General features: G+C 44.3%; 1 protein-coding gene across 5 annotated transcripts in view; it reads left to right on the forward strand.

Annotated features, from left to right (window-relative positions):
* The first annotated feature begins 4,463 nt into the window (after nt 1–4,463).
* The window catches only part of SLC9A8 (solute carrier family 9 member A8), a 69,086-nt gene continuing 50,459 nt past the window's right edge, over nt 4,464–23,090 (forward strand). For 2 of the 5 annotated variants that reach the window (XR_001396732.3, XR_001396733.3), the window contains exons 1-3: nt 4,482–4,620; nt 6,410–6,588; nt 12,216–12,296. Coding sequence is in view for 3 of the 5 variants with exons in the window: in XM_014832725.3 (XP_014688211.1) it covers nt 4,607–4,620; nt 6,410–6,588; nt 12,216–12,296 (274 nt within the window). In the remaining 2 variants the exon portion in view is untranslated. Of the gene's footprint in view, nt 4,621–6,409; nt 6,589–12,215; nt 12,297–21,984; nt 22,028–23,090 lie in introns of those variants that run through there. The other 3 variants (XM_014832725.3, XM_070486112.1, XM_070486111.1) reach the window with 3 other exon arrangements.

The following is a 23,090-nucleotide window of genomic DNA, read 5'->3' on the forward strand; positions in this document are numbered from 1 at the left end:
AGAAGGGAACCCTCATACACTGCAGGTGGGAATGCAAACTGGTGCAGCCACTATGGAAAACAGTATGGAGATTTCTCAAAAACTAAAATTGGAACTACCATGTGACCCAGCCATCCCACTACTGGGTATCTATCCAAACAACTTGTAATCAACAATCCAAAGAGACTTACCCACCCCTATGTTCACTGCGGCATTATTCACAATAGCAAGATGTGGAAGCAACCTGAGTGCCCACTGAGTGATGAACGGATAAAGAAGATGTGGTGTATATACATACATATATATATATATAATGGAATACTACTCAGCTATTAAAAAAAGACAAAATCCTCCCATTCGCAACAACATGGATGGACCTTGAGGGTATTATGTTAAGTGAAATAAGCCAGACAGAGAAAGACAAACACTGTATGATTTCACTCACATGTGGAAGATAAACAAACACACAGACAAAGAGAACTGTTTAGTGGTTACCAGGGGGAATGGGACTGGGGGCTGGGCGCAAAGGCTGAAGGGGCACCCTTATATGGTGACTGACAGATAATAATGTACAACTAAAAATTCCAAATGTTATAAACTATCATAACCTCAATTAGAAAGACTGGAAAAAATTATGCCCAACTCTCCTCCATATGTAAATCTATATGAAGCGATAGTAACTGGTAAAAATAAACAAGGAAGGCCAACACAGATCTTATTTTTCCCATGCTGTGGTGGGCAGGATAATGGCCCCCCAAAGATGTCCACATGCTAATCCCCAGACCCTGGGAATACGTTACATTATATGACAAGGGGGAATTAAGGTTGCTAATCAGTTGACCTTGAGATGAGGAGCTCATTCTGGATTATCCCTGGGCTCAGTGTGATCCCAAGGGTCCTCACGAAGGAAAGAAGGAAGGAGAGTCAGAGTCGAGAAGCTGTGATGACCAGAGGAGAGGTTGGAGCAATGCCGTTGTTGAGGACAGGACTGAAAGCCAGGAATGCAGTGGTCTCTGGAAGCTGGAAGGCAAGAAAACAGATTCTGCCCTAGAGCTGCCAGGAGGAACGCACGCAGCCTGCTGACACTTTGACCTCAGCTCCCTGACACTCTGACCTACGGAACTGGGAGATAATAAATTTGTGTTGTTTCAGGCCAATTCCTTGCAATAAATCTTTTAATATGTATCTCCTACTGGTCCTGCTTTTCTGATGAACCTTGACGGAGATACATGGTAACCACTTTGATTCCCTTTTAAAATACATGAATATCAAATTTGTTAAAAAGTTTTCATTGGTGCCCCTGTTTGGTTGACAACATCAGCATTTTCTAAGCTCTGGGAAAAGAGTGATGAATTCCACATCAAGTTTCCACATCTGTAAAACTGAGCCAATCAGAGCACCTCTAGGGTTATTATAAGGATTAAATAAATTGCTGAGCATAATTCGCTTGGAATAATGCCTGGTCCAGAGTAAGTGTTCAAGAAATGTCAGAAGGGATAAAAGACAGAAGAAAGACAGGGGAGAGACAAGCTCTTCTTTCAGGGAGCTCATATCCTCAGTGGGAAATGGGTGATAAACTTGGGAAGGAGGGAAGAAGGGATAAAATATCCGACAGTGATAAGGGCCTCTGAGAAACTTACCCTTAAGACTTTAGACAAGGGGTTGACAGCCTGGGGGCCAAATCCAGCCTGTCGCCAGCTTTCATATGGCCCGTGAGCTAAGAATGGTTTCCACATTTTTATTCTGTGGTTTTTTTTAGTGAGAAAGATGGGTCCTGAGCTAACATCTGTTGCCAATTCTTCCTCCTTTTTGCTGAGAAAGACTGGCCCTGAGCTAACATCTGTGCCCATCTTCCTCTACTTTGTATATGGGACACCGCCACAGCATGGCTTGATGAGCGGTGTGGTGTGTAGGTCTGTGCCTGGGATCCAAACCTGCAGAGCACATGAACTTAACCACTATGCCATTGGGCCGGCCCCTGGTTTTCATATTTTTAAATGGTTGAAAAAAATCAAAAGAATATTTCGTGACATGTGAAAATGATAAGAAATTCAAATTTCAATAGCCACAACTTTTACTGGAACACAGCCACGCCTACTTAAATCGTCTGCGGCTACCTTCCCACTGCAACCAACGGCAGAGTTGAGTTGTTGCGACAGAAATCAGAAGACCCACAAAGCCTAAAATATTTACTGTCTGGCTCGTTACAGAAAAAGTTTGCCGACCCCTGCTGTAGACTGAGTGGTCAGGGAGGGCCCTCCTGACATTTAAGCCGAGACCTGAGCGGCAAGAGGAAGAGTGGGGGTAGGAGAGCTGGCAGAACAGAGAACAAAGGCAAGAGCTTTCTCTCCAATCCCGTAACAGCCTTCCACAGAGGGGCTCGGTCAAAACTGCGATGGTTCTGAGGGTGCTGTGGGGTCCCAGAGGTCCTGAGTGGAGGTAGGGAGCCAGAACTGCCTGGCACCAAAGTCTGCTGTGCCCTGCGGCAGCTCCTTCTCTGACTGACACCAGGTAGACGGGGCAGCTCTTGGTGCTTTCAGGTCTCTGCTTTGATCCTGACGAGCCCCCACCTGCAGCCTGATGCATGGGGCCTACCCCCAGCCCGTGGGGCCCCACTCCAGCCAGGGAAGAAGAATGGCAGTCTTGAGCTATCAGTAACCAAGTGTGGCTCAGAGGGAACACACCTCTCGGTCCTTTCTGGGCTGGCTCATTCTTGCAAGGCTCCAGGCTAAGGGAGGAAAGCAGGCTGTTAGCTCCATTTCGGAGCCCGAGAAACGAAGGCAGTGGAGAGCAACAGGGGGTAAAGGTTAAAAACACAGACTCTGCACCTGAATTCCAGCCTCAATATTTGCCAGCTGTGTGACTTCAGGCCAGTGGCTTGACTTCCCTGTGCTTCAGTTCACGGATTATGATAGTATCTGCCTCAAGGAAATGTAAGGAATTAAAGAAACAATCTAAGTAATTAAGGAAACAATAACCTAGCACCCAGAGTCCAACCATCCTCACCATCTCCACGGTACCACCTTAATCCAAACTGCCATCAGCTCTTGCCTAGATTATTGCAGAGGCCTCCTCATTGGTTTGAGGGCGTCCATCCTTGCCCCCCCAACTCGCTCAACTCTCCACAAGCAGTCAATGGGGTCCTGCTGTCAGTCAGCTTATGGCACTCCTCCTGTTGAAACTCTTGTGTTTCTGGACATCTAGAGTTAATTAACTTCCTTATTGATTCAATGGTCACTTATTATTGAGTACTCACTATGAGCCAGGTATTGTTCTAGGCACTGGAGATAGAACAAAAAGAAACAAAAACCTCTGCATTCAGCGAGTTTACATTCTCGTGAAGGGAGAAGGATAATAAGCCAATATATAAGACAGACATATAATATGTGAGGTATTATGGAGAAAAATAACTCAGGGAAGGGGAGGGGGCTGGCATTTTAAACGGGGTGGTCAGCGAAGGCGTAGTGGACAAGGTAAGGGTTAAACAGAAAGTCCAAAAGTGGGAAAAGTGGGAGCCAGGGGGCAACCTAGAAGGGAAGTATTCTAGATGAAGGACTCAGCAAGGGCAGAGGAGGGCGTGTTCCTAGCGTGTTTCAGGCACAGGAAGGAAGCCACTGTGACCACAGCAGAAAGTGTGTAGGAGGGGGAAAGGGGATCGACCTCAGAAGGCTGAAAGCGGCAGGGTTGAGGCCTGTAGGTTTTCTAAGGTTTTTTCTCTGATTAAGATTGGAAGCCAGTGGAGGTTTTGAGCACAGGAGGGACTGGAGCTTTAGGATCCCCGGGGCCGCTGTGTGGAAGACCACAGGAACAAGGGCAGAGTCAGAGAGACGGTTTAGGCAGCTGTCCTGCCTGTTACGAGATGCCAAGGCCTGGACTAGGAAGAGAGGTGGCGTCAAACCCAAAGGTACCAAGAGGGTACCAGCCCTCCTGATGGGGTCTCTCCTACCCTTCTAAGCTTACCTTGTTCCTTCCTGTGTCCCCGGCCCCAGGGACCACTGCTAGTCACATACAGGCGTCTAGTGAGTATCTGTTGACAATGAACGGATGAACGAACGACCCATCCCTTGATCATCATCGCCTGTTTTAACGATAGCCGTCTAGTCAGAGCTCAATAAATGTTTACAGACAGAATACTGAACAATTCTGCAAAGCCCAGCTGGTTAGTCCTCTTCACAACTGAGGAAAATTGAGGCCAGGCTGGGAAAGTGTCCCCCGGGGTCCCTCTGCACAGCCTAGGCTAGAAGCTTCCTTCTGTTTCAGGAGGGTGAAGTCCTGGACACTGGGCGGAGAGACCCGGCCTTCAGGGTGACTCACAGAGATCTCTCAGAAGCTTCCCCCAAAACCTCCCCGCCCTGCGGTGGGGAAACCCCAGAAGATCACAAGTCACAAGACCCAGGCTGGACGCGAGTCCTCAAAACGCCAGAGGGTCCTCCCACGCGCCTCCTCCCACCCTCGGACCATAGAGACGAAGGGACAGAGGGGTCACTCTTGCGAGGCCGAGGCCCCGCCCCCCCGCTTGCCCGCCGCCCGCCTGCGCCTCCAGCGGAAGCCGGAAGCAAAAGCGGGGCCTGCTAGCCCCAAGCTCCGAACTCGGTGGTCTCGAAGGCTCCGCAGGATTGGGGAGAAGATGGCGGAAGAGGAGTGAGTGGGATTTTCCGGGGCGGAGGAGGCGGCAGGGCTAGGCCCGGCGGGTGACAGCGAGCGCCTCAGGCCGCCCTCCGGCCCCGGAAGGCGGAGCTCCTTGTGCCGGTTGGCCAGGACTGGCCATGCCGGCACTGCGAGGAGGGCGGGAGGGACGGGCCTGGGCCCAGCGGGGCCCTCAGCCTCCCCGAGGTCGGCCCCTCGGGCTGGGGATCAGCGCAGGCTTCGAAAGCCGTCTTGTGGAAACCGCAACCCAGATTTCACTTTCCTAGTTTTCGGTCGTCTGATGATTACGGAGCGCTCCGCCGCCTCCTCCAGAAAGTCCGTGCCCCCCGCCCCCAATTTAGCCAGTCGCCTCCTCCGCTATGACGATCAGTTTTCGCGTCTGTCTCCTGCACGGAGTTTCATTCATTCCTTAACTGTTGGCCATCCACTCTAGTTCAGGGCCTGGGCACATAGTCGTGCAGCCGACCAGGAGCCGCCCTCAGGGAGCTTCCGTTCTAGTGGGGAAAGAGGACCATAAATAGGCAAGATGAAGGAATGGAATAGTGTTAGGGTGGGGGAGTCTGCTCAGGAAGAAGTGACTGCCAGCTGAGACTTCAGTGACCAGAAGGAGGGATAGGAGAGGGAACAGCAAGCGCAGAAGGCCAGAAGCAAGAAAGGGCTTAGTGCCTTTGAAGGACAGGAAGAAAGGCAGGATGGCTAGATTGTAGACGGCCATCTCCATACCTGCAGGGCACAGACTATTGGCTATTATAGATGCCTTGTCTGTGTTTGAGGGATGACTATGCAAAAGTTAACAACGAACCCCATGGTTGAAATTTGACTCCTTCAGCTTACAGTTTTACAGTTGTGTCTCTTGGCCAGGTGTTCATTTCATTTAGTCCTCTTATTTATTGAGCATCTGCTCTGTCCCAGACACTGAACGGGCAGTCCCAGCACAAAGCAAAAGAGGTGGTGTGGCCCAGTGATTTCAAGTTTGGTCTCAAAGTTTGATTCTGCCACTGACTGAGATATTGGCCAAGTCATGCAGCCTCTCTGAGCCTCAGTTATTCATGGCTAGGAAAGGGAAAGTCATAGTACCCACTTAGGGCATGTTGTGCCTATTCAATGAAAGGGTGTATGTTATCTAGTATCTGGAATGAAGCAGTAGCCAATAAACATTAGCTGTTAGAATTGCAATGATTATTGTATTAATATTGCACCAGTTTGCAGCCCTGATAGGATGTGAGGAGACAGCTGTGAGGAACATAAATGGTGAGGTGGAGGGGGGTGTTACAGAAGAGGTTACATTTGAGCCTTTTGAAATCTGAGAAGGATTTTGTAAGGTAGGGTGGAGCCTTCCAATCAGATCAAGAATTGGGCCAATTCAGGTGTCTTCTTCAACTTACAGATAATAATCTCAGGAAAAGAGTGTAACCTGGGGAAATAAAGGCGCCAAGTAAATAACCTTGGACCTTGGAATGTGATGAGACTCCAGTTCACCTCCCTTTAAATCCCCCGTTAAGTGCCAAGGAGCAGGCAGCGTTTTGCTTCCACACCAGCGCTGACTCTGCCTTGTTCCTGTCCTCTAGGGGCCTGTGTTCAGAAGCACCTGAGGCCACCGGCACCCTCCTGTTGCAGCAGGCAGGAATTTTCTTAATCAGTTTCAAAAGCCTGCCTGTTGGTTGCGAGACTTGGGACTCTCGTAAACCTCTGTGCCAGGTTCTCTTGCTCATTTGCGTGTGTGTGTTGATAGGTCAGGGCCCTTTTCCCTTGATCTAATTCTGCTTTTTGTGTCCTCCAACAGGTTCCCCAATACAACTCATGAAGGTTTCAATGTCACCCTCCACACTACCCTGGTTGTCACTACGAGACTGGTGCTACCAACCCCTGCCAAGCCCATCCTCCCCGTGCAGACAGGGGAGCAGGCTCAGCAGGAGGAGCAGTCAAACGGCATGACCATCTTCTTCAGCCTCCTCGTCCTAGGTGAATGTGGAGACCCCGTAGTCGGCCATCCTGGGAGTCTGAGTCTGGGTGCACTGTCTGTGTGGTTAACCCCATTTAAACCACACTTTGTCAGGTCTTCCTCCCATTTGGTTCTCACGTCAAACACTGAGGGACAACGATCAGTTCGTAACATCATAACAGTGTACTCCTTTTGCTTTATAAAATCATAGAGCTTAGCAATTCTGAAGTTCCCTTTATGTAATGTTTTAGACATCCGTTGGAAGAAAGAATTAAATAATTTTGACCTAGAAAGAAACTTAAATATCTTCTAGCATAGTGAATTTCAAACTCTGCCCATGAGAGTCTGTGTGTGACTGTGTGTCTGCGTGTAGGTGGTGGCAGCAGTAGGTAGGGGGAGTCAATGGGAGGGCACCCAGCTTTCTGATCAGAGCAGCATTTTGCCTCATATCTATTAGATTTTCATGTAAACTTTTATGTAAAAGTTTTGCTGCTGAGTAAAAGATCAGATACCCTTGCCCTGGCACGCTCTTTTCCTTAACCTCTGTCCTTCCCACTAACCATAGTCATGACTTTTGCCACATCTGTGCACCACCTGTGCTGTTATTTATTTATGCAATATTTTTCTTTAAATGGATTCACTTGTCTCAAACTTAAAATCTCATTTTGTTCAACCTCCTCCTTTAACAGGTGAGGAAACTTAGGCCCAGAGAGGGTAAGCAATTGACATACCTGGTTTTGGGGACGCTAGAGGCTGATATTCAGGTTGCCAGACATTGGTCAAGAAATTTAGGTAAAAAGCAATAACTTAGATGCCTCCCAGAGACTACAGACAGTTGACAACTGTTTTAGACAAAGAAAACCCAGTTGAAACTGCAAGCCACTTTGGGTTAGCTAAGGAAGCAATAGCTTAGCATTTGACCCAAGTCCACAGTCTTAGTTGAAAGGTGAAGTTGGCACGTTTACATTTTCTGCTCTTTAATGATACGTGACATATTTCCAATTAGATCTTTTCAGAGGAGTGAAAGGTGCAGAGAGCGGGAGCTGAGGGAGGGGAAAAAAAGGTGCGGAGTATTTCTCTGATGTCTGTTAGGACTGGTTTTTTTTTTTGAGGAAGAGTATAACTTCTTTCATATTTATATTCAGACTTTGTTAATGGTCAAATAATTTTAATAATAGAGTAATTTTATTTAAAATTCCTGGACTCATCCTTGTCTCTTACAGATTTTTAAAAACTGTAATACTGAAAAAGTACACAAACTACAAGTGTACGATTTCCCATATAGATTTCATATGCCCAGGTAATTTTTACACTGTAAATGTAGTTGAATTCTGTTTCTAAGAGATTACTTCAACAGTCAGGGACTCCTGTTTTGTTTTCATTTTCTTTTGTTAGAGTAGTTGAATACAAAGAAGAAAAGAAATTCTTTTCTTGACCAAGAAGTCTTTAGTACCTGGATTCTTAATCCTGAAAGGGTGTTATTAGTCTGTTTACATGTTGTCACCTTGATATATTAGAGAATATAAAAGACAGGCCTGGACAAAACTTGTGTAATCACTTTTTTCACTGGAGGGTAAAAAGAATAAGTAAGACTTTCAAAGTAATTTTCAGGGTGTGGAATATTTAAGATTAGCCTATGCCAGAGACTACAAAACAGGTTTTTATAATCTAGGCAAAATCCTGCCCAGTGTTAATATGTCTTTGGGGCCAGAAAGGGCTGAACTGTAATTAATAGTGCTGTATATTTCTCTTGGATTGTCTTCTCTTCAAACAGATCAGAAAGCTAGACTCTGGAGTCACACGAATGTCAGGTGGATTCCGTTTTCCCCAAATCAGGTCATTGGCGGCTTATGAGTCAGCATGTCCACTTTTTAAGTGTGGGTCAGCATACGTTAGCAGAGTGGAATGCTTTCTTTTTAAGTAAATTTGAAGGCATTTTTTTCTCTCCTGTATATTATCAACAAGATATTATGTATATTGTATATTTATTCTTGATTAAGTGTCCAAACAATGTAAATGTGATAAAGTAAAAAAAGAAGTGTTACTACGTAACTTGGTAACTCACTAAATGCATGAAGTCTAGAGAATTGAGGGGAATTAGTCCGTAGTTTATTTCAGACTGCAGGAACTCCTAACCTGGAATGCATTTACCACTTTTGTTTCCTGGTTTAGTCAAGTCAAATGAAATTGTAAGTTCTGTGTCCTATAAGCGTGTCAAAGGATTACAGTGTGTTCCCCTTTGTTGAGAAGGGATGCCAGATTCTGTAGTTACTTTTGACTTTTAAAAGCTTGAAATTAGTTGACTTACACTTAACCCTTGCTGAACTTTGACTCTGCAGAAACAATGGTGAGTCCTTGTTAAGTGACATCCACTAGAGTTAACAATTAGCATCATTTGATGCATACATTTTGTGGGCCATTAAATTTAATGGCGTTATTAAAATTGACATGTCTATGTTTTAATATAGTTTCCATAATTAATACTTCAGTCATGAAAAATTGGAAGCAAATTAACTTGTGGCATACACACCCTCTATGCCATACAGAAGCTTTTGTCCTTCTTGCTGTTTTCCCAAGTGTACTTAAGACGTGTACCTGTGTGCATCTGTGCACAGGCACGTCCATAAGCACGCGCACACGCACGGCGCATAGCGTGAAGTTCCCTTCAATATAAATGGGCTCCTGTAGCTTGCTTTGTCATCCAGCAGAATGTCTTTGAGATCTTTCCATGTTACTGTTTTTTGTATCTGCCTCATCTTTTTTTTTTTTTAAAGGATATGTATGTGGTCAAATAAATATAGCATAAAACTTATCATTTTAACCATTTTAAAGTGTGCAATTCAGTGGCATTTAGTACATTCACAGTGTTGTGCAACCATCACCACTGTCTAGTCCCAGAACATTTTCATCACCCCTAAAGGAAACCTAGACTCATGAAAAGCAGTCACTCTGCCTTCTCCCCTGCCCCCAGTCTCTGGTAAGCACTATTCTGCTTTCTGTCCCTGGGTATTTGCCTATTCAGAATATTTCATACCAGCGGAGTCATACAGTATGTGCCCATTTATGTCTGGCTTCTTTCACTTAGCATAATGTCTTCAGGGTTCGTCCATGTTGTAACGTGTTAGAATTGCATTCGTTTTCATAGCTGAATAATATTCCATTGTATGGATACACCACATTATGTTTATCTGTTATTCAGTTGATGGTCATTTGGGTGATTTCCATCTTTTGGCTATTGTGAGTAGTACTGCTGTGAACACTTGTGTACAGGTTAAAAAGAACAAGGTCTGAAAAGACAGCCCACCAAATGGGAGAAAATATTTGTAAACCATGTATCTGATAAGGGTCTAGTATCCAGAATATATAAAGAACACTTACAACTCAACAACAAAAAGACTAACAACACAGTTTGAGAATGGGCAAAGGACCTAAATAGACATTTCTCCAAAGATATACAAATGGCCAGTAAGCACATGAAAAGATGAAAACTTTATGTGGACATACATTTTTATTTCTCTTGGACACATACTTGGAGGTGGAATTGCTGGGTTAAATGGTTACTCTCTGGATAGCTTTCTCAGGAACTGCCAAACTTTCCCACAGAGTCTGCACCATTTTACATTCCCACCAGCAATGCACAAGGGTTCCAGTTTCTCTACATCCTTGCCGATACTCGTTATTTTCCCCTTTGTCTTGTTTTGTTTCTTAGTTATAGCCATCTTAGTGGATGTGAAGTTGTACCTCATTGTGGTTTTGATTTGCATTTTTCTAATGAGTAAAGATTTTGAGCATCTTTTCATGTGCTTATTGGCCATTTGTATATCTTTGGAGAAATGTCTGTTTAGGTCCTTTGCCCATTCTCAAACTGTGTTGTTAGTCTTTTTGTTGTTGAGTTGTAAGTGTTCTTTATATATTCTGGATACTAGACCCTTATCAGATACATGGTTTACAAATATTTTCTCCCATTCGGTGGGCTGTCTTTTCAGACCTCGTTCTTTTTAATGGTGAAGACTCTTCCCTGGTGTTGAGCCTTACGTTTAGCTCTCTCTGTTGATAGACAGTTTTCCCCTCTGCTCTTAAAGGTGCACATAGTTGTTTGACTTATGAGAATAAACTTTTTAAATTAATTTTTTCATCCAGCTTGGTGCTAAGAAAGTGCAGACATGCCTCAACGCCCTAGATCTATTTCTGTCTGCTTGTGTGCTCGTCCCCTGCCCTTTTAGACAGTAGGCATGCCCGTTGGTCGCATGTTGTGCTTATGCACTGGAACTTTCTTCTTGCTGTTAGTATTTAATATAGGATTTTTCTAACTAGGTTAAATATTTATAATAAAATAACACCACAGATTGATAGTTTAGAGCGCAGAATGAAAGGAGGACAAAATTTCTATATTTACAACTGTTTCCTGTCTCTGGCCACCTGGTGCTTTTTGGTAGGACTAAAGATAGCTAATTTGTCAAGGCAGGCTCTGAAGGTGGCCAGTTAGCAGCCATGCCGATTGTTTAAACATTTCCTTTTACAGAAAAAAAGTAACAAAATTATTTTTGGTATTATGAAGATAATACTGTGGTTGATGAGGTGCTGTGCCACCTAGGTGCCTAATAAAAGAAAGACGTGCAGACTAGCATTTGGACTATGAAATTACATGTGGGAATTATTTATGTGAAAGTAGGCTTTTTTCTTTTCTTTTTTTGGTCCAGAAATACTCATTCCTTTGAAATAGTTTTACATGTTTTTGTTTCCTTTCTTTTCTTTCATGACACTCCCCTTGTGAGGAAAGTCAGACATCCTTACAGCTTTGGAGATGGGGGAATGAGGGTAGCCGAGAGGGAGATGGTGGGTGCTCAGGATTAAGGACACAGGGTTGGAATCAGGCTCAACCCTGCAGCATCTGCCAGTGATGTGACCTCTTTAAGCCTCGGTTTTCTGTCTATAGTCAAAGTAGATAATAGTGATAACACCTAGTTCCAGGGGGTAGGAGGTGGTGGGGGTTAGGTGAGACGGCACTTGGGAAGTGCTCAGTGAAGTGTCTGGCTCGGAGGGAGCCCTCAGCCAGTGGGAGCCCCAGGACCCAGCTGAGGAGCAGGAGCCCCATCTTTAGGTCTTTGATGTTCTTATCACCAAACCAAAGTATTTACTTTGTCCTGTTTATAAAACACCCTCACTTTATGTTAAAAGAGAACCAGTCACATGGTGGCGAAATACTTCATGTCAGCATATTCTGTTGTGGTTATATTGGCATAAAAGTGATTGATTTCATTGACCCCCTCCTCTCCATTTAGAGTTTTCCAGTTGATTGCTTCAAAAAAGTTGAAGACCATTTCTTAGAATCAGGGAAATTTGGGTAGTTTTAAATGGTCATGTAAGGTTTAGCAGCTTAGGGAAAAATTAGATGTCTATTGCTCTTTCAGTAACCACTGGAAAATAAACTCGTTCAGGCATACAAAGAAGTGTGGAGAAAATGTTACAAACACTGTGAGTCTCCCTCCAGGTTGAGAAATAAGAGATTGAAAATACAGTTGAAGTCTACTGTGTCACTGTCAGTTCTCCATTTCGCTGGCGGCCCCCTAGAAGTAACGTTGCCTCAAACTTGGTGTTTATCATTTAAAATTGTGCTGTTTTAACAATGTCTTATTTTTTCCCACAGCTATCTGCATCATACTGGTGCATTTACTGATCCGATACAGATTACATTTCTTGCCAGAGAGCGTTGCTGTGGTTTCTTTAGGTAAGTGCTTATTGGTGATCCTATAATAAAAGCAGTAACGATAATTACCGTTTTTGGAGTGTCTCCCTAGTGCCAGGAATCACGAGATGCAGTACGTACCTGATCTCATTGCATCCTCACTGCAGCCCGCCCTGAGGGTGTTATGATCCCCTTTAACAGATGAGGACGCTGTGGCTCAGAGCAGGGTGATGACCTCCTAAAGGTCACGTAGAAGCCCCTCTGTGCAACTCGAAGTCCTTTTCTGTTTCTCCCAGAACCGCCCTCGGGGTGCGTTGACCTCTGCTACTAGTCTCGGCCTGCACCAGCTCAACTGAGGCGAGTATTGACCCTTAATTCTTAGAGCCACTGAACTTTACAGCCAGAAGGGGTTCTCACTTTACAGTTTAAGAAGGAGAAATGGCTCACCTTAATGTGAGAGTCAGATCTGAAGTCTTCAGAGAGCATTCTGTTCTCTCACATTTCTCTTGTTTCCTATGGCAATTAACCGTTAAGGTAATTAGCCTGTATTTAGAGAGAGTGAATTGCTGTAGTAACAGGTGTGAGTTCACATGCAGGTTCACTGAAGTGGTTCGTGAAGGAAGAAGCAGGAACCTTACTTTTCGGTAGTTATTAAAATCAAGACTCAAGTGTGGGTGGGGGTGCTTAAGGCATAGTAAATACAGTTTTACTAAGGTCAGCTAAAGCCTTCATCAGTTTCTTATATTGTAATTACTTTTACTAGTTTCCACTTGCCTACTGATGATATTTAATTTTTTCTCATCACCACTGATACTTTGTAAGTTAATTTTCTTTACCTTATAGATCTTGTTTAATATGCTTACAAGTTCTTTCACAGTATGGTGGTGGTTGAGATTAGCTTTGGAAATGAGCATTCTTCCCTAGCCCCGCCTGCATTCCTGCTGCCCTGCTTCCGTCCCCCCTCTATTCTACCTGCACTTCACAGCACTGCTCAGCTCCAGCTTCCTGCCTCTGAGCGTTCACGTTGCCATCTCATTTGAGCCTCATAAGCCCCGGGTGATGCCATGTTTTAAGGAAGAGGCAACACTGGATAGTATTGATCTTCAATCAAGAGTTGGAAACCAGTTTTACTCAAAGCGTTCCTGTTTTCTATTTAGCGGGCTCTTCATCAGCACATCCTGGCGGATAGATTCTAACAACCTCAGCTAATGAGATAGCCTTGGAGCTCTAAGAATGGGAGAATCATTCATTAACATTCCTTTTCTGCTATTAGGCATGTTGAAAATAACATAATATCTGATACCTATTATTCTGGGGCATTCAGTAAAGACTTAAAAAAACCACTCCAAGGAATTTACAGTTTTGCGGTCAGTTTTCTTAATTTCTTAAGAATAAGAACTATAACTGGTGTGTATTTAAGTATTGCACACATGGGCCGGCCTGGTGGCACAGTGGTTATGTGCAGACGTTCTGCTTTGGCGGCCCGGGGTTGGCCAGTTTGGATCCTGGGTGCAGACGTGGCACGGCTCGTCAAGCCATGCTGTGGTAGACGTCCCACGTATAAAGTAGAGGAAGATGGGCACGGATGTTAGCTCAGGGCCAGTCTTCCTCAGGAAAAAAAAAAAAAAAGGAGGACTGGCAGATGTTAGCTCAGGGCTAATCTTCCTTGGGGGAAAAAAAGTATTGCACACAGAAATTGAAATGATTGTTCTCATAACTTGGTCTTCACTGTCTCTTGAATGTTTGAGTAACTGCAGGTCAGTGAGCAATAGGCTTGTATTAGGACTTGTAGCAGACATTGTTGATTGCCTACCAAGGGCCATTTCCCCCTTCTTCCTTGAAAATAGAACCCTAATTTTGATCAGTTGTCTTGCCACAGTGTTCTCAAGAAAGATGGGACCTTCCGAGTCAAGACTGGTCTTTGTCGTCATGATAGTTCCACTCTTCTTTGCCAACGGTTGGTTGAGAGAGGTGGGGCAGCAAGGCAGAGTGAAGCCAGTTCTGGCCAGTGAGGCCAAGGGGAGGTGTCCTGGGGTGGTGAGTTTTGGAAAATATTTTCCTCTCTGATAAGAAGAGAAATTTCCCCTTCCTTCATGCTGTTAGTTGAGGATGTGATGCCTGGAGCACTGGTAGCTATCTTGCAATCACTGTGGCTCCAAGACAAAAGCCAGAATGCTAAGGATCGCCGCAGGGACCTGTGCGAAGCCTGGATTCTTGACTGCGTGGTTGTTTTGTCGGTTGACAGTACTGGAGCTCCCTGTCTCAGAGCTGCCTGCTGTATGAGATCATAAACATCTACTGTTTAAGCTGTTTTTAGTCAGGGGTTCTTTTACGTGTAACTAAAGACATCTTAACTGATACAGGACTCTTCATTCAAGGGACAAAATCAGTTCGAATTGATTCAAAGAAAACAGATTGGTGGGGGTGGAGTTGCACACCCGTTGGCTCATGGAACTGAAGAAGCTCCAGCTGGTGCTTGCTTCAGACTGAAGCGAGTCTCCCGACTCAGTTTTGCTCCATTTCTCAACAGTGCTTCCCTTTGTTTTGGCTTCCCGCAGGCAGACTCTCTCCATGTGGCAAGCCTTTACAGCTTCAGGCTCACTGTCCTTACAGTAGCAAGCACAGTGGGAAAGGTGGCCTACTCTTCTCCCTGGTTCCATCAGAAGTTGTGGGATGAACTCTGACCACGTGGCCACCCCAGAACTGGGCATGGGGTGGAGTGATGCTGAGGGTCAGCTAAGGTTCTCCATCCGTGAGGTTCAGTTCTTCATTGATGTTGCAGAAAAACTGTAGCCTGTACAGCTGGGTCTTGGGAGGGGTGATGGAAGGTCTTGCTTTCCACACTTACTTGCTAACTCAGGTGATTGCAATGCTAAGAGCACTTCCAGAGAGAGTGCTGGGCCCCCGAAAGTATTTATTAGATTAGAAGACATTTGGTTAGAATTTAGAAATGCTGACAAAGCTATCAAAATAGTTCTATATTTCATAAAGCTATGTAAATTAAGGAAAAATTTTTCTCCTATTGGAGCAAAGTGTAACAAAATACTGAGATATCTACCATTTCAAGAATTTCCAACTTTTGTGCCAAAAAAGAATCTAAATGAAGCTGCCAGAGAAAATGGAGTTTTCATTCTTTTAGGGATAAATTTTCCTAGCCTTCCTCTTCTAGCCAGAAGTTATTTTTTAGTCTTCAGTCATTTAGAGACATTATTAGCATTTTGAGTTGTAGTGAAGCATTTAGAGTTCTTAAGAAATTGTTGATATAGGAAAGGACCATCTGCCCTCAAAGAGCACATTTCCCTTCTATTTTATTGTATTGTCAAATGAATCTCAAGACTTTTTTCATTCTTTTTTTTGAGGAAGATTAGCCCTGATCTAACATCGACTGCCAATCCTCCTCTTTTTTTTTTTTGCTGAGGAAAATTGGCCCTGAGCTAACATCCGTGCCCATCTTCCTCTACTTTATATGCGGGATGCCTGCCACAGCATGGCTTGACAAGTGGTGCATAGGTCCGCACCTGGCATCTGAATTGGCAAACCCTGGGCCACCAAAGTGGAACATGCAGACTTAACCACTGTGCCAGCGAGCCGGCCCTTTTTCGTTCTTTATAAGGGTGTAGTATCAACATGAAGCTCTAAAGATAGTTCCTTGGCCCTTGCTCATAGCTTTCAGATACATTCTATGCTTATGGAATTCTGTAGTTTGTAGCCTTTTTTAAAAAAATAATTTTCTTGCACAGATATATGGAAAAAGAAAAATCCTTTTCATTGACATCTTCAGCTATTTTTAACATGGTTCATTCTCTTCCAAACCATGTGTAGACATACACATATCAATTAAATGACTTTACTTGGTTTGAGTTTATATCATTTTTTGTGTTCTTTCCTTTTTACTCTTCTTTCTCTGCATAGTTAAGTTCACATATTTTTATTAGCCTTATAGTGCTGATTCACTCTTTATAGATTTTGGGCTGAAATTTGTAAGGAATGAAAATGAAGTAATTGTACTGCCCACTCTCCTCTGTTGTATATAGCAAAAACAAGAGGTTTTTTCCACAGTTGTACTTTATCTTAGAGCGAGGAAAGGCCAGAATGGGGTTTTAAGTAAGGGCTGGAAATTTGATTTTCAAATGCCAAGGTTTAGCCTGAATATTGCTGATGGTTAGAAAAATGATGTTTTGACTTTTAACTAGATTCGATTGAATCATTGAATAAATAGGACACACAAAAGTGCTCCCGTGTCGTAACCTTCCTAACTATGTTTGTGCTTTTAGCTGTTAATTCCTTCTTGTATTGACTAAAGGATTTTAATTTTTTTAAGATTAGTGCTCTTTTTGTCGATGGGAGTTTTGAGTGGAAGATGAAAAATCACTCAGTTCCTGAGTTGTTGACTAAAGATAATTCTAGAAGAAGCAGATCCAGCAATTATATTCTAATTGTACTTAAGTTCTAAAAAAATTTTTTACAGAAAACTTAAAGGGAGAATCCTAGCTGTGACTGTGATCGTTTTCATTGCTTTGTAGACTATTAGCATCCACTGCCGACACAGCTTAAGATGTCCCATGGCTAACCCTCGCCCTGGATCTTAGGTGCTTTGATTTTTGTTAGAGAAGAAATAGGTGTTCATCTGTTGGTATTAGAGTAGCTGTCTTAGAGGCAGAGGCCAAAATGGGTTATCAGATTGACAAAATGATCACCTCAGACTCTACGGATTTTCCAGGCTGTTGCGTTCCAAGGAAGAGTGCCCGCACAGACTCTTAGCCTCCATGCGTCTGGAAACAGATCAGAGGTGACAGTTTATTCCAGGAACGTCTTGTTGCTGTTTCGCTGCCATTAACTAAATGTGTGCTCTGTGTGTGACAGTTTCCTGCTGTGCCCGGGGGCTTGCTTTGGCTTTTCTGGTATTGTGATCATCTTCTCTCGGCTTAGCATTTTATCATCTTTAGTTTGTATTTTATACTTTAATCTTCCAGCTATGCCAGAATAGTCAGGGAGTCAATTTTAAAAGAAGAATGGTTGTTAAAAAATTACATTCTGAAACTTCCTGTATTTGGGCCGATTTCTATAAATTTCCTCTTCCACCACATAAATATTCTCCTCTGCGGATTAGAAAGCAGTAACATTCCTCTGAAAAAGTAGCTGCTTTAGAAACAGAACACATAAACAGCCTTTCCCCAGAAAACCGACAGCCAGCCAACCCTGAGCTGCTGGTCCCCATCTTACTGGGCAGGTTTGCTGTCTTTGAGAGTATCTGCTTTAGGTAGCAGAATGAAGGACCGAGTTTTCAATTCAATTACCTTATTAGGTAGTGTAACTTGATTCTATAATTACAGCTAACAAAATGTGCCAACGGTATTTTCAAAAAGATCTTTTGTGATTAAAAAAGTATTACATAAGTAATTATATTCCTTTTTGCCCCATTCTAAGGTAGGAAACCTGTCTCCTCATGATGATCAGGGTCAGTCATCCCTGTCAGTATGGTAGCCTGTTTCTAGGCCTGCTGGTCTGTTGGCATAAAGAGCGCAAAGTGACTGGGCGGCAGCCATTGTAACTCTTATTATGTGAACCCTGGGGGAAATGTCCCTTTCTGGGAGCAAGGACCTTTCAAGCCACTGAGCCTGCAGTTTCAGGCTAAAGAAGCCGAAATTCCCCAAGTAAGAATCCCCACTCCCAGATGAGTCCCCGAGAGTGATGTTGAGTGGGGCCACTGCTGATTCTACCCATTGTGTGCTGTACCCGTGCTCACTGGTTGGGGACATACCACCTTCTAATGGCCATTAGTTTAAGGAGTGTACTGTATCCTAGTGGAGAGCTCCACTCCTCACAGGATGTCATCTCCAACCTGGTGCCTCAGCTCCATCTTTAAGAGGCCATCTTACCACTCTGGCTGGCTGGCAGCTTCTGGATCGTGTGGTTTATGGTGTAGGACCATGTGGAGTCCACAGTCACATGCCCACTGCTGCACCTCCTTTGCCATAACATAAGTCTCTCTTGGTTTGACACATTGTTATGCAGCATCCCACTTTGGTGGGTCAGACACTCATGGGCCCTTGCACGGTGGTGCTAGCCGAAAGACATAGGGCCAGTGTACATGTCAGTTTCAGTCAGAATGAATTCCCTCCCTTTCCAGGATGAAAGGAGTCTCTGTAATCAAGTTGCCATCATGTAGCTGGCTGGTCTTCTCGAGAGATGGTACCATATCAGGTGATGAGTGTTGGTCTCTGTGGTTGCCTAGTCATACAGTCAACAGTGACAGTAGCTAGAGCAGCTTGGGTGAGAGGCCATTCATGCTGTTGGGCCGTTGTGTAGCTGCCATCATGACTACTGTGTTCATGAGCCCATTGCACAAATACTGAAGTGGCCATGAATCATCCATGAACCAAGCTTGGGTTTTTTTCTCTTCTGGCAGCTGTTTATAAAGAACTTCCAGTGAGGCCATAGGTAGGAGCTGAGGGGCGGGTGTTGATGTGACAGCTATAGATGACGTGGAGGTCTGGGCCACCCGCTCTTGCAGCACACTTGTGCCCTCTAGAGCCGCGCAAGCCTGATTTCTGATGTAACACTTGATCTTAAAACCGATTACTGCGGGGCCCCCCTGGCCTTATAACTTGGTGGGTATGGCAACCCAGCTTATGAAGGACAACTCTGGCCACGTGGGCACTTGATGTCCCATGCTCAGATGCTCTGTCTCTCTCAGGGCCCAGCAGCCTGCCAGGAGCTGTTTGCATTTTTTCCTTAGGAGTTTTTTGAATGGTGTATGGTTCTCTGCTGCAAATGGCATGATCTTGCTCCAGCTGAGCTGTGCTGAGCAACCCTCCTGTTGGGGCTTGCCGGAGACGTCACACAGCATCCCTTTCTACCACAGGTACTTCCAGTACCATGGGGGCTGCCAGATCCCGTGGCAAAAGCAGCAGAGCTGCTTAACTACAGTTGGATGTGCTGCAGGGCCCTTTCTTCTGGGCCTCGTTCAAAACTATCAGCCTCCCACAAACCAAGTAAACGAGTGGAAGTAGTTTTCTCAAGTGTAGAATATATTGCCTCCAAAACCCGGAGGAGGCCTACCAAGCAGTGTTTCTTTCTTAGTGGTAGGAGGTGGAAGGTGCAGATCTCATCCTTTACTTGGAGGGAGTGTCCTGGCGTGCTCTAGACCACTTGACCCCTAAAAACTTCATGGATGAGCAGGCCTCTGAGACTTTCTCTCCTCTGAAGCATGTGTGTCTTACCAAGACATCTACTTGCCACTTCATGTCATGTCAGATGGGCATGATGTCAGCAGTGTAGTGGACCAGTGTATTGTCCTGTGGAATGTCCATATGATCTAGATCCTTCGGGACTATATTATGACAGAAAGGAGTAGTTAACACAAGCACTCGCCTCATTTGAGGCTTCTGTGTAATCTTGAAACAGCCTAGGAGCTCTGTGTTCCAGCAGGATGGTGAAGGCCACTTCTGCAGGCCCAGGGGGTGCAGAATCTGAAAGTTGAAGGTACTCGTGTGCGTCTCCCTGAGGTGACCCCCTCCCGTGTCTCAGAGTCCCACTTCTTCCTTATCAGGGCCCTGATAGCAGAAGGCAGAGATTTCCCTTCTTGAGTTCAGCTTTCTCTGAAGATCTGCCACTCCTGCGGTTGAGTCCTGTGCCTGATCTTCAGCTCTGGGAGCCCTCCAGCTGCAGGAGATGAGGGTCTGTTTAAATGCTACCAAGGAGGCCCTCTGACTCTCACCCTTTGCTTTAAGTTGGTGATTGGCTGAGCCTGTCATTTTCTCTTTTCAAAGCATCAATGGCGTTAAGCAACAACCACACAATTCCCCTGTTCTTATAGTTATTATTTCCCCCATACCTCTGACGTCAGAGGTATTGCCCTACCGGCGTCCCCACCCAATCCCCCACAAGTGAAAGCCGTAGCAATGGCACTGGTACCCCAGGTGAGGGACTGTCACTACCTGCGCCCAGGGCTGGGGTCCTCAATGTGGGCCAGCTGCTGAGTCATCCAACTCCAGAACACCATCTTTCCAGTTTGCTTCTTGTGACCACTCCACTCCCGGAATCAGCTGTCGTAGGTCGGCTCCCTAAAAGCAGAGTCTGAGACAGGGGTTTAGGGACATGCAATTTATGGAGAGGTGCTCTTTGAGAATAAATCTAAAGGAAGTAAACCAGACTAGGGAAGGCGAGAGAGGCAAACATCGGGTGTGATCTCAGGGTAAGCCTAGCCTGAGCCGCAGGAGGAGGGCTCTGGGGTAAGAACTCACAACATGGTTGTCTCTCCTTAAAGCGAGGGGGCTGGACTTCTGTACTCCCTGTCAGCTAGTCATTGGCTCCTAGCTGGTGAGGGTGGGCACAACTTCGGTGATGAGGTGCCTCTTAGCAGCTAAGGGCGGATGTCTGGAGAAGGGGACAGGTGCGAGCACTTGGCCGCCAACACGTGCAGCAGCTCACACAGATGGACCTAGTGAAGGGACGGGGCAGCCTCGCAGCATCTACCACAGAAGGCAGCCGGTAAGCTCTTTACAAAATTTAAAATGCCTGTACCGTTGACCCAGCAATCCCCTGTTCAAGAATTTTTCCTAGGCGTACCCTCACATATGTAGAATGACGTATTTACTAAGATGGGAATGGCAGTGATAGCAAACCTGGAAAACACCTGAGTGCCATGCTAGAGGACATACTGATGGATGGCACCTTACTACAGTGGAATACACTGCAGCCATTGACAAAACAAAAAGTGTGGGGGAGCTCTAGATGCTTTGACACGGAATGGTTTCCAAGATAGAGTGGTAAGTTAAAAAAATCAGAAGAATGCATGCTTAATACCATTTGTCTTAAAAATCATTTTATATGTACATATATGATGGTAAACGCACAGTTACTCTCAGAAGAAACATATGTGTAACCAAGAAACTGGTAACACTGGTGGCCTCTGGGAAGAAAAGGAAACAAGGATGGGAGAGAGACTTAAGTTTTCACTGAATACTCTTTTGTACTTTTTTTTTTATTGTGGTAACATTGGTTTATAGCATTATATAAATTTCAGGTGTACATCATTATAGGTTGATTTCTGTGTAGATTCCATCATGTTCACCACCCAAAGACTAATTACAATCCGTCGCAACACATGTGTGCCTTATCACCCCTTTCACCCTTCTTCCTCCCCGCTTCCCCTCTGGTGACCACCAATCCAGTCTCTGTCTCTCTGTGTTTGTCGTTGTTGTATCTTCTATTTACGAGTGAGAGCATACAGTATTTGACTTTCTCCCTCTGACTTATTTTGCTTAGCATAATACTCTCAAGGTTCATCCATATTGTGGCAAATGGCAAGATTTCATCTTTTTTTTTTTAAAGATTTTTTTATTTTTTACTTTTCCTCCCCAAAGCCCCCCAGTACATAGTTGTATATTCCTTGTTGTGGGTCCCTCCAGCTGTGGCATGTGGGATGCTGCCTCAGTGTGGTCTAATGAGCAGTGCCATGTCCGCACCCAGGATTCGAACCAACGAAACACTGGGCCGCCTGCAGCGGAGCGCACGAACTTAACCACTCGGCCATGGGGCCAGCCCCAAGATTTCATCTTTTTTATGGCTGAGTAGTATTCCTCTTTGGTACCTTTTTAGTTTTGTACTATATGCATCTATTAGATAATCAAATAAAAATAATTCATTGTTAGAATTATTCTGGGTCTGCTGTTTACTACATAAGTGATGTTGGGCCTTAGGCTTGTTTCCTTACTGTAAAATGCAGGTGACGATGCCTTCACTTCATAGGACTACAGGTATTAAACTGGGTAAGCCATAGAAATCACTTAGAATAGTGCCTCCCTGCTAAGTAACCTATAACTGTTAGTTGCTGCTATTAATATTACCATCACTTGCTACTTTGTACGGTAATTGTACTAAATTAATGTAAAATTGCTAATTTGCGCTAATTAAAATAATGCTAAGTTGAGCTAAAATAATGTATATTTTGTACATTAGCACAGTGCCTGGTGAGTGTATGTGTGTTTAACACAGTGCAAATAAATAAATAAATGTATGTGTGCATATATATAAATATTTTTAAAGACATTAGGATCATGTTCTACATACTGTTTTGTAACCTGTTCTTCTTATTACATCTTAAGTGTTTGTCCTGTAACATAAATTATTGGGAACGCTCATATTTCACAGTGATAATGGTGGACCAGCAGTGCGCTCTGGGAGAGAGATGAGCATTAGCAGTTAGTCGCAGTGGTGCAGGTGGAGTGTGGCAGTGCGGTCTCCTGTGTCTTTAGCATCATTAGGTGGTAGAATGCACCCAAGAACGAGCAGTCCAGTGTCACTTGCTGGCCCTGAGCTGTGGGACAGGCTACTTAAATTCGCTGAGCCTTCCTACCGGCAACATTCTCTTGAGGATTAGAAATAATTTAAAGTGACAAATCCTGGAAGAAGGAGCTGAACAAATGATTAATTGCTCGCAATGTTTTGAATGAGTCCAGTGGTGTCCATAATGAGGTGTGTGCGCAAAGATCCATTGGGGTCAAAAGAAAATGTTAGAACTTGCATTTCTATTTATTTTTAATCTCACTCTTTTATAACCTTTATTTTTTGTTTATATTTTAAAATATATTAATACAGTAGCACCTTTTTATAATGATAAATAAAAATTTGCAATGCTCAGTTTCTTTTAACTGATAGGAGTATACAGGTTATTTTCATCTGCTGGCCAGTTGTGTGGTATAAATTAATTTCTCCTGTAGAGTAGACTGATTTGACCTAACTTTGAACCTTTATCTCAGAAGGTAAGGGAGTAGTTTGCCAATTTAGTGCTGCACCATAGTTCTGGGACATCTCAAAAGGACTGCTCAAGGA

Source organism: Equus asinus, chromosome 15 (assembly GCF_041296235.1).
Source record: "Equus asinus isolate D_3611 breed Donkey chromosome 15, EquAss-T2T_v2, whole genome shotgun sequence".
In the NCBI taxonomy this organism is placed as follows: Eukaryota; Metazoa; Chordata; class Mammalia; order Perissodactyla; family Equidae; genus Equus; species Equus asinus.